The 13,627-nt window shown below is 44.8% G+C and overlaps 1 protein-coding gene across 1 annotated transcript; it reads left to right on the top strand.

The window, feature by feature from the left end:
- Positions 1-574: 574 nt before the first annotated feature.
- LOC136654407 (sulfotransferase 1B1-like) lies at positions 575-12,458 on the top strand. The gene is made up of 7 exons (XM_066631425.1): positions 575-969; positions 1,217-1,345; positions 1,421-1,518; positions 1,619-1,745; positions 2,304-2,398; positions 11,329-11,509; positions 12,266-12,458. Exons 1-7 carry the CDS (start codon positions 789-791, stop codon positions 12,376-12,378), a joined length of 924 nt encoding a protein of 307 aa, XP_066487522.1. The 5' UTR covers positions 575-788; the 3' UTR covers positions 12,379-12,458.
- The last annotated feature ends 1,169 nt before the right edge of the window (positions 12,459-13,627 follow it).

Below are 13,627 nucleotides of genomic sequence, written 5' to 3'. Positions count from 1 at the left end.
CCTCCAGGGACGGGAAACCGAAGAATTGAGAATGAGCTAGTGGCTAATTTCCAAAAACAGAAGTGTAGCAACTTCTGCCGGATGAGAACTTCCTCCTCTGGTCTGCAAACTCTGCTCTGTAATCCAAGCAACAAGCGTGTGTGGGCTGTGATTGAGAGGGAAATGCTCTCTGCACTAACTCAGAGGCACTCTTGTTATTACTTCACATGTTGCTGTTCTGAACAAAGGTATTGTACTCTAGTGGAAGCTGGTTCAGATTAAGATCCCTTGAATTGGGATTCAGTTGAGATTTTCTAGTTCTGGATGAGGAAGGGAAGGTTCTAGTTTAGAGAAGAAAAAATTTGTGTGAGTTTTGGATTTCCCGTGAGGTGAATTGAGGTCTTCTGGGCAAAGAGGGTGGAACTCAAGCTTCCTGGATTCCCTCTGTGGGAATTTGGTTATGAAGGCAAGTGGTGAATACAGAGTAAGTAGGAGTGTCTTGAAATGTAGTGAGCTCACCAATCCAGTTGTCCTTTTGACGTTGATACCTGCAGTCTGTTGATAAAATACAGGCAGGGCTGCAACGCTGATTCAAAGTTCCTTCCTGGTGTTCACTCAGCTTTACTGAGTGAGGCAATCCCATGAAGGGAAATTTGTCCTTTCAGCTAACAGGAAGGAGAGAGGAACATAAAAGGGCCTGCCTCTGAACAGAGAGAGAGAGAGAGGAATAAAAGCCTTCTCCAGGACCAGGGAGGTCTCTGCCTTCTTTCAGAAGAAACAGGTTCCTGCACAGTTTAACCAGAGGTGCCATGTCAGGCACGGGGGACTACAATGAAGCCCTGCACAAGTACAAAGGGGTTTTTCGGAGGTTTCCGCTGACACTGGTCCATGGGATCCCCCTGATGGAACCCATTGCTCAACAGTGGGCTCCCATTGAGAATTTTGAAGCACGACCCGATGACTTGGTGATTGCCACCTACCCCAAAGCCGGTGAGACACCAACAAGAGGTTGCCGTAGAGAAGAGGGCTGTGTGAGGTGCATGTCAGAATCCTTGCCTTTTGTACCATATGGACATGGCTTGTGCTGTCTGACTGTTGTCCTCACAGCAACCTCCCTCACATTGTAGCTGAGGGACTGAGGCTGAGAGAGGGCAGCTTGTCTATGTTCTCCTGCTGATCTGATTTTTGCTGAAAAGGCAGCGCCTAGAATTATTGGCTGTTTCCGGTCTTGCTTCAGGTACCACATGGATGCAAGAGATTGTTGATCTGCTTCTTGTTGGTGGAGATCTGGAGAAAGCTCGGCGGGCTCCCTTGCACTACCGGATCCCATTTCTAGAAATCTGCTCTCCACCTCCTATCCCATCAGGTGAGCCTGGGAATCCTAGTCATTCTGAAGTCTAACTTATAAATGCCGGCTTAACTCTTTTCTGCTTCTCCCCAGGGGTGGATCAGCTGGTGGATGCACCATCTCCTCGTACAATCAAAACCCACCTACCTTTCCAGCTTGTCCCTAAAAGCTTTTGGGAAAAGAACTGCAAAGTAAGTGGTTCTGCGGTTCCCTTTCTCAACCTGCCATTGCTTCCCTTCCTCCTCAGTTTGAATCCTTGACCCCATTACAGGTCTCTTTGGGCTCTTTCAGGTGATCTACGTTGCTCGGAATGCCAAAGATAACCTGGTCTCATATTTCTTCTTTGACCAAATGAACTTGACGCAGCCAGACCCAGGGCCATGGAATGACTATGTAAAGAAATTCATGGAGGGCGAAGGTCAGTGCTACAGCAGGGGATTTTGTGGGTAGCCAACTCTTCCATAGGCATTGTGGGTAGTGGGGGCATTATAGGTAGTTAGATGCAAGGAGTCTCTATTTATGGAGGGCCCCTACAGCAAGAATCTTCAGCCTCTTCAAACTGAGAACTGACCTTTAACTACACCAGGATAAATGAGTACCATTCTAACTTTTTTGATTCTGTAAATCCATCTCTCCAGGGTGACCAAATGCAAAGTAAGACCTAGCAGGGTTCCTGTACTCTTAATAATTGTGAAGAGAGAATTTTGTCAAGTGCAGCTTTTCTTGTTCTTATGCAATACATTGTACCTGCCAAAATCTATCTCACTATTAAAGCCGGAGGTGTTTTTATATCCCCCTTTCCATCTTCTCTCTCTTTCTTTAAAAAAGAAACTCATCCCCCCTCCCTTCCGAGGTGGTGATGCCAATGTCACCTTTTAGTCAGGTTGGCTCTGCTTATGTGGGTATACCTGGATTTTGTGGGTTCAAGTGGCAGAATTCTTTGGTTCTTATTGGTTTTATCTCATTCATCACTCAGTTCCCTGGGGCTCTTGGTATGACCACGTTCGACGTTTCTGGGATGAGAAAGAAAATCACCGTATCCTATATATGTTTTATGAGGACATGAAGGAGGTGAGTTTTAGGCAAAAGGGGAAAAGGCAACTACAAAGTTTCTTACAGATTTTTCTTATAATAATAATAAGAAGAATCAACACAATATGTACAATCGCTGTACATATTTTACCAAATATCGCAAGGGGAAAAGAAAACCAGTTCCCTGCCCCAAGGAGCTTACTTTCTGCACAATAAAGGAAACAACAGAGGCAGAGTGAGGGAAGAGAGTGGCAAGGCCAAAGAGGGAAGAATATGAGCAATGCAGTTGTAGACAAGCTTTATTTTGGTTGAGAACAAGGAGTTAAAACACCTTTTTTCAAACATGTCCCTCCCTTTGTCACAATTATAGTACAATCCTATGCGTGTCCATTCAAAAGTAAGTTCCACTGTTTTAATGGGCCTTACTCCCAGGAAAGTGTGTATAAGATTGTAGCTGAGCAGTCCTATCCTGAGCTGCCTGGCACCCAGAGGACCAGAGGCACCAAAATGCTGCTGCTGCTGCATCCTATGGGCTTCGGGCAGCCGCTGGCATCTCCTTTGGGGAAGGGGGCAGGGCCCAAGCCCTGCAATGGAGCTACTCAAGTCTGTGCTGGCTGTTTTGCAGAGCTCTTTCCTTCTTCGCAGCAGCTCTGTGCAGTCTGAGGTTTGAAAAAAGTGCTATGTGATACTTTATTCCAGCGATTGCATCTGCGTCCCTGCAATTCAACATTGTTTTCCCTTTCCTACCTAAATTTCACCATAGCTGTGCACTGCTTGTTGTGTGCACTTTTGTGCATATAAAGTAATGGGGTTGTTGTAGCCAAAGAAAGTGAATCTTGGCTGAGCACCACTGAAGTGAATGGAACTTGAATGAGTCATGTCTCTTGTTTCATTGATTTCAGTTTTTCTTAGCCAGGGTTCCTTTGAGCACAGCCCATTCCTTTTGTTGCTGCTTCCTGCTCTCCTCACATGTGCACACCACGTTATTTATACAGTTAACACAAGCCTGCAAATTTGAGGGTCAGAAATTTTTTTCCCCCCAAAATTTATGGTGTTTTTATATGAATTTGGGGTGCAGATTCCAAAAATGGCATCAGTTTTGCACTATCACATCTAGTTTTGGAGAGACAGCATAGCCTCAACAGTGAATGGTTCAAGCAGCTTCCTAATGAGGAAACCTATACAATGACTTCCTCGTGAGGAAGCTGCTTGAACCATTCACAAATGAAGCTGTGTCATATCTGCAAAACGAGATGTGATAGGGCAAAATGGATGCCATTTTTTTAAATCAGCGCTCCATATACAAACAAAAATAGGTCTAACTTTTAAGACAACAAAATATGTGTTTGGCCTGTGTGATGGAGCAGTGTGGGGAAAGGGTCAGTAAAGAATAGGGGCCCATGATGACATCCACCAGTAAGAAAAGAATCTACTTTTTAAAAAAAATACTCTTTGGCAGCTCCACCAGGTTCTCACCCAGGCACTTAAAATCGATCAAGCAATCAATGTTACTTTGTCGCACACGAAGCATATTGTTTTACAATGTATCGCAAAGACTGTCTGCAGTTTCTGGTGCCTGTTTGCTAATAAACCATCAGCTCTGTTCTTGCCATGGCATTTGGGAATGCCTTAAGTGTTGAAACATTTCTTGACTGCCAGACTTGCCATTCTTCAGATTCCACTTTGAGATCTTCATACCTCTGAACAAGAGATGGATGCATCTCGCCTCTGGTGCGATATGGCACGTTCTCAAAAATGCGTACGCTAGAACTTTAAACCATGTTGTTTCACAGGTGTGCATTTTGCACGGCCTGCCATTTCACACATTGCAGCTGCTAGGACTGCAGCTTCGAAGCTATTCCAGGAGATTGTTTTTGCCAATATGATGTAATGCTGGAAATTCCTGGAAGCCTTGCTAAAATCCCCAGGATTATTTTCTGTAGTCATCTAGCGATTGATGCTGATTCCTGGAGATTGCAGAGCAGTGTTGGGGCGGGGTTATATGCGCAGGTTAGGCAACCCTAGCAGCTGCTGAAATATAGTATATTTTGAATTACTCAAATTCTAGTGTACTTCTATTGTATCTTTTGCAACAAATACCACAGTGTTTGGCTTTAAAATCAGTGCAGGGCCCATGACTGTAGCCTAAAATAATCCAGCATACTGAAGTCAGTGTTGAAGGGGGCACATTGAACTTAATTAGTTTCACAGTGGTTTCCCTGCCCCAGAGAATTTAGGGAACTTGGGATTGATCTCTGATGATAAGCACCCTCACCAAATTGAAATTCCCAGAATATTTTGAGGGAAAGTCTGGTGGTTGAACTTGTATAAAACCAATATACATCTGCAATGTAGATAAATCCAGAAAAATCTAATCTATCCATTACAGCCACTCACCTGATCCTTCCCCTCCCCCCTCTTTCTGGACATCAGTAGGCCAGAAATGACTGATATATGTACTGTATGTGTGTGCACATAGTCATTTCTGTGGCCTTCTGTGATTGACTGCAACACCCTTTCCAGCATGGAAGTCTTTTTTTTGGGGGGGGTGGATTGGGCCACTTCCTGTATGGTCCCCTTTCAATAGTTCCAGGATTCCTGCAAGTCTGGGTTACCCTTCCTTGAACTGCTGCTGTAAGTGGGTTTGTAAGTGAGGAAGCAGCAAGTACCTATGTGATGATTTTTATTGGGTGTTTTTTAAAATCAGTTTTTATGATGTTACACAGAGTTGTGATGATTTTTACTGGGTGTTTTTTTTAAACTGGAAATAAGTTTTTCTGATGTTCAACAACTGCTGAGCAGGTGTTGAGTAACACATTTCACCAGGAACAGACTGTTCTAGAAGTAAGAAAGAAGGCAGAGTCAACCCCTGCTGATTGGGTAAGATGCACTTTTTCAAGTGGGTGCTCCTCTTTTTAGCAGGGGGAGAGTAACTGGCCCACCTCACCCCAGCAGTGTCTGTTCTAGTGGCTGTCTGTTGGTGTTCTTTTGCATCTTTTTAGATTGTGAGCCCTTTTGCGACAGGGAGTCATTTAGTTATTTGATTTTTCTCTGTAAACTGCTTTGTGTACTTTTAGTTGAAAAGCAGTATATAAATACTGTTAATAATAATAATAATAACTTGAGTAAAGAAGCAGAAAAATTTGGTGACGAAAGAGAAGAATTAACCAGTGTGCAGCTGGATTGCAGGTTCTATAAGGAATCTGTTGTGCTGTACAAAGTTGCGTGTGTGAAAGGAATTTTTAGTCACTTTTAACTAAAATCAATAACTAGATGTGGCCAATGTGTTTACCACATTTTTAGTGACAAAATCAATCTCGTCATTCATCATTGTGGGACTAGGAAAATTCCCTTTCAGTCATCATTAGCAAATAAAAACTAGTTATAAACACGCATGCCTTCTGAGCTAGAAGGGACAACACAATTCATGTCTTCCACTTCGCTGTTCCTTGTATGGTTCTTTGGTGTTCCGCTGTTCCTTGGTGGTGGACAGGTCGATGAAAGTGTTGCCCCAATGTGCGGCGGCAGTAAAGAAGGCCAATTCTATGCTTGGGATCGTTAGAAAAGGTATTGAGAACAAAACGGCTAATATTATAATGCCGTTGTACAAATCGATGGTAAGGCCACACCTGGAGTATTGTGTCCAGTTCTGGTCACCACATCTCAAAAAGGACATAGTGGAAATGGAAAAGGTGCAAAAGAGAGCGACTAAGATGATTACTGGGCTGGGGCACCTTCCTTATGAGGAAAGGCTACGGCGTTTGGGCCTCTTCAGCCTAGAAAAGAGACGCCTGAGGGGAGACATGATTGAGACATACAAAATTGTGCATGGGAAGGATAAAGTGGATAGAGAGATGCTTTTTACACTCTCACATAACACCAGAACTAGGGGACATCCACTAAAATTGAGTGTTGGGAGGGTTAGGACAGACAAAAGAAAATATTTCTTTACTCAGTGTGTACTCAGTCTGTGGAACTCCTTGCCGCAGAATGTGGTGAAAGCATCTGGCCTGGATGCCTTTAAAAGGGGATTGGACAAGTTTCTGGAGGAAAAATCCATTACGGGTTGCAAGCCATGATGTGTATGTGCAACCAAATGATTTTAGAAATGGGCTACATCAGAATGCCAGATGCAAGGGAGGGCACCAGGATGCAGGTCTCTTGTTTTCAGGTGTGCTCCCTGGGGCATTTGGTGGGCCGCTGTGAGATACAGGAAGCTGGAGTAGATGGGTCTATGGCCTGATCCAGTGGGGCTGTTCTTATGTTTTTATGTATGCAGGGGGACAAGCATCTCAATGGAAGGGTCAGGCCATTTCGGCCCAATGTTGCATAGACACAACAGGGATCAAATGTGTACACCTGTGGGCTGGGCAGAAATTTAATGAAAGACAAATCTTAAGAGGATTGTGCCCCAGAACCTGTTTCATATGATGACACTGATAGTGTTCTGGAGAAGAGTTTGGATTTCTGTAACAGTCAAGAGCCATTTGCTCATGTAGCTGCTCTCTGTGCCCTGGGGAATCCTAGGAATTGTAGTTTTGATCTCAATTCTAAGTGAATTTACTAAACTGCAATTTTCAGAATTTGAAGGAAGAATCCATATGCTTAAACCGGCATAAAATGGATATACATTTGTAGTATTGATAGGAACATTCAAAAAAGCGACAGGACCATTACAGAAGCAGTATAGAGAACAGGCTCAGAATTAAAGTACACATTGCATTGAACTCGTCATTGATCCTGATATGCTTCATTTTTGTTTGCTAAATAACAGCCATGGTGGAAGGGGGGGGGGAGATGAATTGGGATCATGATGAGGACATAGCATGAAAAGTCTCCATCCTCCTGTGCAACAATTTTTTCAAGTACCCCCCAGCTGCTGTTTAGTAAACCAAAATGGAGTGCGTTGGTGCCAATAATGTGGCTTATGTAACATGTAATTTGACCTTTGTGGGTTCTGCGCATGACAGCCAGAGGAGGAGATTAATTTATTTTAGGAAACAATAGGTGATGAAGGAGCTCCAGTGTCCTTTTTCATCTCAACCTGAAGATATATGGACAGGAGTTGTCAAGTGATAGGATTAATAGAAATTTCTGATCACTGGCTGCTCATCTGGCAAAATTATCTCCAGGTAAGGGGGAAAGGAAGCTCCTGTAAGCTGGAAGGCATTTGGTCCACTTTTATGCCTTCCAGGCTGCCAATATGCCATAAACTAGTGGTTCTCAAACTTTTAGCACTGGGACCCGCTTTTTAGAATGAGAATCTGTCAGGACTCACCAGACATGATGTCATGACCAGAAGTGAAATAATCAAGCAGGAAAATTTTTAACAATCCTAGGCTGCAATCCTACCCACATTTACCAAGGAGTAAGTTCCATTGACAGCCATTGTTAAAAGCATATATATAATAGCCTGTTAAAAGTTCAGATCTGTAACATTTCCCCCAATACAGTCACATACCATCAAGTCTAATATATTAAAAATAAAATACACATTGAAATGAATGGGGACCCACCTGAAATTGGCTTGCAACCCACCTAGTGAGTCCCAACCCACAGTTTGAGAAATACTGCAACGAACAACTAACATGTTGAACATGCATAGATGAACATTGGCTAATATACCAACATTTGCAGGCCAGTAGTAACTTGTTTGGATTTATAGGGAAGGCTGCTTTGAAGGGCTTCATGTGCCACTTCCTTTCCTGCAAGCAAAACTTTTTGTGGCATTGGGCAACCTCTTAATTCGATGCCCTTTCAACACACCAGCTCTAGGATGCCTGCAAGCTTTGGGTCCGGTACCCAGAACTGATGTTGAAAGGGGTGTGTAAATGAGGAAGCAACAAGCAGTAGTGGTACAGAGTGGTATGTTTGTGCACATGTGTGTGTATCTTCATGTTGAATACTCCAAGGGTCAAGGCTAGCAAAAGACCTTATGGCACCTGAGATGGCAGTGTGCCAAACAGTGTCCCCCTTTTCCAATAATGCAACAGTTACCACATCTGCCACCCCTCATCCCCCCCCCCCGATTGATCATGGAGGAATGGAGCAGAAGTGTGGAATATCAGAGATGCTCTAGCCCTCCACTCTCTTCTCTTCCACACTTCCTCTTTCACCTCACCCCTCTCTTTTCAAACCCTGGGAGCTGGGGAAAGTGGAGGAAAAATGGTAGAGGGGCTCCCCCACCAATCTACTCTCTGAGGCAACCCGTCTCATCAGTCTCATATATAAGCTGTTCTTGCTAAGAGCGTGCTAAGAAAACCCCGTTATCAGGATTTCTATTTTCTTAGCATTTTTGCAGTCAGGTTTCAAATGCCCTTCCACTTGGGCTAAATCATATAAAGTTCCTGGAAAAGTTTTTGTTGAATGATCGTGTTTCGTAATGTTAAAAATAAAGCTGAATGCTTGTTGAGTAACCCATTTCACAATGTTCTAGGAGGATGAGAGAGTCAACAAAAGGCTGGGGAAGTATGAAAGGAATGGAATTAACAAATAGCCAGCTGAACTGAAGAATTGCAAGTCAGAGAGAACTGAGGACTCTCAATTCTGTGCTTTCTGATTGGTTTCCTTTCCTGCATGTGGTACACTTTAGCAACAGAGTCCATTGCGTCACTGTGGGAATGAGGAAATTCCCTTGTAATCACTTGTGGATAGGCTAGTCACAGACACAAGCTTTGGGGGGGGGGATGCTTCATGCCTCCTAACCTGCTGATCTCTGTGGGACAAACATCTCCCTGTGAGAGAGGCAATGGCCAAGAACCACCTTTTTAAAAAACCAATATTCAGCCACTGATCCATGTGAAGGAATATGAGCCTCTGAAGTTAGGCAGATTGCCAGCATTGAGTGGTTTACAGCACAAGGTTAGGCATGTCTACTCAAAACAGAGTCCTACTGAATTGAATGGAACTTACTCCCAGGGAAGTATGAGATTGTAGCCTTAAAGACGTCTGCCTCCAGTTTAGGGGATATGAGGGATAACTTGAAAATTTAGATTCAAAATGGAGAGATGCTTGTGATCTCAGGAGACATTTAATAAATGTGGGCACAATGGCAGAAACATGGAAGGGATTCAACAGTCCTCTAGTTTCACCCTATGAGGAAGGACTATCCACAGTTTTCTGTATTCTCTCAGAAACCTCTAGCACAAAGGAGCTTGTGCAGGAGATGGTCTACACAGGTTGAGTCAAAAGTGATTTTGTTTGACCCAAGCACAACAGTGAAGTAGGTACACTTTTCCAGGGGCCAGAAGGACTTGCCCCCAGCTACAAGCCTATCACCATGGCAAAAAAATGTTGAGAGTTAATTATTGAATGTGTTTGTTTACATATTCATACCTGGGGTCTCTCCCAGGTGGCTAGGGCCTGCCCCTAAAAGGAAGGTTCCTAAAAAGGAATATGGTGGATGCTGTCATCAGGAAGATGGCTGTTTGAAGAGCATTCCAGGAAGCCAACTATTATGGCTGGCCCTACTCCTCTGCACCCACACATGCCATGTATAGTGTTAGTTCATGGAGAAACAAGGAACAGTAGCTCTTTGCTGTGGTCAGAAAGGCACAGGCAAGGAACCTGTCAAAATTACTAGAGTTGATTAAGGAAAGGCAAAAATGAGATTGGGCAAAAAAAAAAAAAAAAGGCACATGGGAAGAGACAAAACAGTTCATGTAATGAGAGGCAATTGGAAATTATAAAACGGAACATAACTATTTAGGCATAAGCCCTACCTAGAAATAATTGGATTCTTTGCAGTGTCTTTGTTCAATCCAGATGTGGTGTGTGACGGGTTAACTCTGCATGCAAGAACAAAATGTGCACTAGTTCAAACTATGGAATTGTTTTTGGGGGGTGGGAATCGCAATTTTACCCTTCTGATTGGCTAATCCAAAGGCAGGAAAGTGAGGGTCGGCCTCTTGAACTGTGCCTTGGCTGTCATCCACTGGAGAGACTTGTGAGCAAAACCCAACAGTGTGCTGAAGTTTTCTGCTTGGCCCATTGTTTGACCTAGGAGAGGTCTGGCATACCCTGCACACCTCCAAGTTTAAGACTTTCTGGTGGGTGTGCACATTATTGGCATCTGTCTCCAGGTGCCTACTTAAAGCAGTTGTGCAGATTTTAACAGGGCCTCCAGGAATTTCCAGCACTGCATCATGTTGGAAAAAATATCTCCAGAAATACTGGAGTTAGATACTCCAAAGTTGACCACCCTACATGACATGTTTCCAAGTACTACAAGCCCTAACGCCAGGATGGTGGAATGGTTTGGGAGTTGGACTTACTTAGACCTGGAAGATCCAGTTCAGACTTACCCATAAAGCTTCCTGGGTGACTTTGGGCCAGTCACTATCTCTCAGCGTCACCTACCCATAGGGTTGTTGTGAGGACAAAAGGAGGGAAGGAGCTATGTACACCACCCTGAGCTCCTTAGAGGAAGAGTGGTATAAAAATGTGGAAAATAAATAATAGTTTCTCCTGATATTTCCCCTGTATATGCAACAGGAGCCAACAATGTGTGGCCAATGACTGGCAGCAGGAAGAAGGGGCAAACACAATGATACAGAGACATTGTGATCCCAGTGATAGAGGAAGCCAGTAGTGCAGCTCTGGAAAATGCGTGAGTCAGTGAGTTAGGCCTCTGGTCTTCAGAGAGTGACACTAGATCCCAGGGACAGAAAACAGCACATAAAGGCCATTTTTCTGTGCACTCGTATGTAATTAATTATAATTAATTTATGTACCATATTGCCATGTCAGGCTGTAAAATGTCAGCTCAGGCAGCCACAGTAGTAAAGAGCTTAGAGAGAGGGAAACAGAAAAAGCTCAATGACACCAAACAATCCTCCAGTTTTTCAGAACAAACAAGAGATGGATGAAAACAATGCGTTGGAATGTATGCACAGGCCCAGATGTTGTCCGGGCGCTGGTTATGGCCTGTCATGTATCCTACTCAATGCCAGTCCATATGTTTCCACCAGGACCTGGTTCGTGAGGTTCGCCGTGTGAAGGATTTCCTAGAGCTGGACCTGTCTGAGGACATCCTGCAGAGGATTGCACATCACACGTCATTCAAAGTCATGAAAGACAATCCAATGGCAAATTATGAAAGTGTTCCTGAGGCCATTTTTGACAAGACAAAAAGCCCTTTTATGAGGAAAGGTGAGTAAGGACAGAAACCCTTTTAAAAACCAAAAGACATGGATCCCAGTTTGGGAAGCCCATCCCCGCTCCACCCCAGTCATTCTAGTAGTGTTATTTCCAAAACAGAGGATAGCAGCATCACATGACCCTCCTGGTTTGATTCTGACACTAGATCAGTCAGAATGGCAGTGAAGCCATTCCAGGGCATATTTCTGGGCAATAGGGCTATTTTGCCCAAGTCCCCTCTCCAATCTTTCTAGAGAAGTTAGGTTCACTTTTCAGCTAATTAGCTCCCCCAGTTCTCCACCAACTAGCAGTCTCCAGCCGCCGCAGTCCTATAGTCTACAGTTGCCTGTTCACCAGTCCATCATTCAGCCAGCCAACCAGGCAGATCAGTCAGTTAGCAGGGCTGTTAGTTAGCCAGTCCATTAGTTCGTTAGCCAGGTCAGTCAGTACATCAATCAGTTAGTCAATTCACCTTCCTTCCTCCAAACCTGTCCTTCTGCTACCCACACACTCTCCCATCTCCAGGTGCTGCTTTTATCCTTGAAGACCTTGTTGCCTCTAGTAGCAGCACACCCAGTGCTAAAAGCCTAGGTTTTAACCCATGCTTTCCAAACCTGTCAGAGCAAGGGGCCACTGTTGATACCACATAACACCCTATCTCCTCAAGGGATCTTGCATGTTTCCATTACAAGGCCAACCCCAGTAATGTCCTAATACAGTTACCCACAATCACCTGCTCCTTCCTCTTTCTGTCCTGCATTTCCTCAGGTGAAGTTGGTGATTGGAAGAATTATTTTACGGTGGCTCAAAGGGAGGAATTTGATGCCGATTATCAGTGCAAGATGGAAGGAACCACCTTACATTTCCGGGATGAATTATAGACTCACATCATATATCCGCCTTGAGATATTTTCTGACTGGCAAAACATTCTATTTGTTGTAATAAAAGTGGCTTTCAAAACTGGTTGTGAAATTCTTGGATGCCTATGAACTGGAGGGAGTGACAAAATGAGTTCTGAGAGGAATGCGTGAAAGATGGGAGTGAGCACACCTGGGCTTTGTGCAGAGTGGCCTCATTCATGAGGCCTACTGAGATGGTTGCCTCAGGCAGAGAATGATGGAGCCACTTGACAGGAGCTACCCAGGCAGTTGCCAATCCTAAAACTATGGGATAGAGAAGAAGGGGAAATTCCACTGGAAGCAGCGCCTAGGAGGCGAGCGCTGCCTGCCACCTGGAAGCAGTGCTTGCCTCCTGGGCACCTCATCCAGCAGTGCCAAAAGCTCTAATTGAGCCTTTCATGGTGCTTAGCAGCAGCACAAAAGACTCCATCAGAGCTAGACGTGACATGCACCTCCTCCAAAATTGGAGGAGGCGAGTGCTGCTTCTGGCTCACTACCCAGCCATTCTGAGGGCTGCCCTCCTCCCCTTTCTTTAAAGGGGAGGAGAGGAGGGCAGCCCTCAGACATGGTCACAAGCTGCACCGATAATGGCTGCAGGAGCGCAGCCACTGTTAGGGGAGTTCCCTGCTGATCTGAGGGCCACCCTCCTCTCCTCCCCTTTAAAGAAAGTGGAGGAGAAGAGGACAGCCCACAGATTGGTACAGAACCGCGTCAACTTCAGAACTGCGGCCCTCAGATTGGCACTGAAGTGCAGCCACTGTTGGTGCAGTTCCCGACTGTGCAAAAAAAATGGTGGCAGGGGCTGAGAGGCTCACACTGCTGCCCCCCCCAAGCCTGGCACCAGGGGCATTTGCCTCCACTGCCTCCTCCCTGAATATGCCACTGAGTGTAGTAGCTCCTTATGACACCCTTACTAGCCACAGGGCCTCTCAGAGGAATTTTATCAAGGGGTACAACGTTTCTTTTGGGCCCCTTTGCAAAGGGGGAGGGTGGTGATGGGCAAGGAGAATAGGAGCAGGGAGGGGCAAAACAGGGTGGGGAGAGAGTAGAGACTGCTGGAAAAGTCTTTGGAGCCCAGGTCTACCAAACCACATAGGTTGGTAGTGTTGCCAGCATCCCATGTGGGCAACAAGTCTGAGTAGATAGGAAATTGAAATAAACCAGGAAATTTCTGGGCCCCCTCCTTTGGCTCCTGGGCCCCCCATTTGACCCTGGGCCCGGGTACAAATT

This window comes from Tiliqua scincoides, chromosome 5 (genome assembly GCF_035046505.1).
Source record: "Tiliqua scincoides isolate rTilSci1 chromosome 5, rTilSci1.hap2, whole genome shotgun sequence".
Taxonomy (NCBI): Eukaryota; Metazoa; Chordata; class Lepidosauria; order Squamata; family Scincidae; genus Tiliqua; species Tiliqua scincoides.
Note: the sequence above shows the minus strand (reverse complement) of the source record. Positions and strands in the feature narration are given on the sequence as shown.

What these genes read in the sequence shown, in the direction of transcription:
- LOC136654407 (XM_066631425.1), top strand. Translation starts at nt 789, where the DNA reads ATGTCAGGCACGGGGGACTACAATGAAGCCCTGCACAAGTACAAAGGG. An exon ending in TTTATGAGGACATGAAGGAG is followed by an intron (nt 2,399 to 11,328) that starts GTGAGTTTTAGG and finishes TGTTTCCACCAG; the next exon opens with GACCTGGTTCGTGAGGTTCG. An exon ending in AAGCCCTTTTATGAGGAAAG is followed by an intron (nt 11,510 to 12,265) that starts GTGAGTAAGGAC and finishes GCATTTCCTCAG; the next exon opens with GTGAAGTTGGTGATTGGAAG.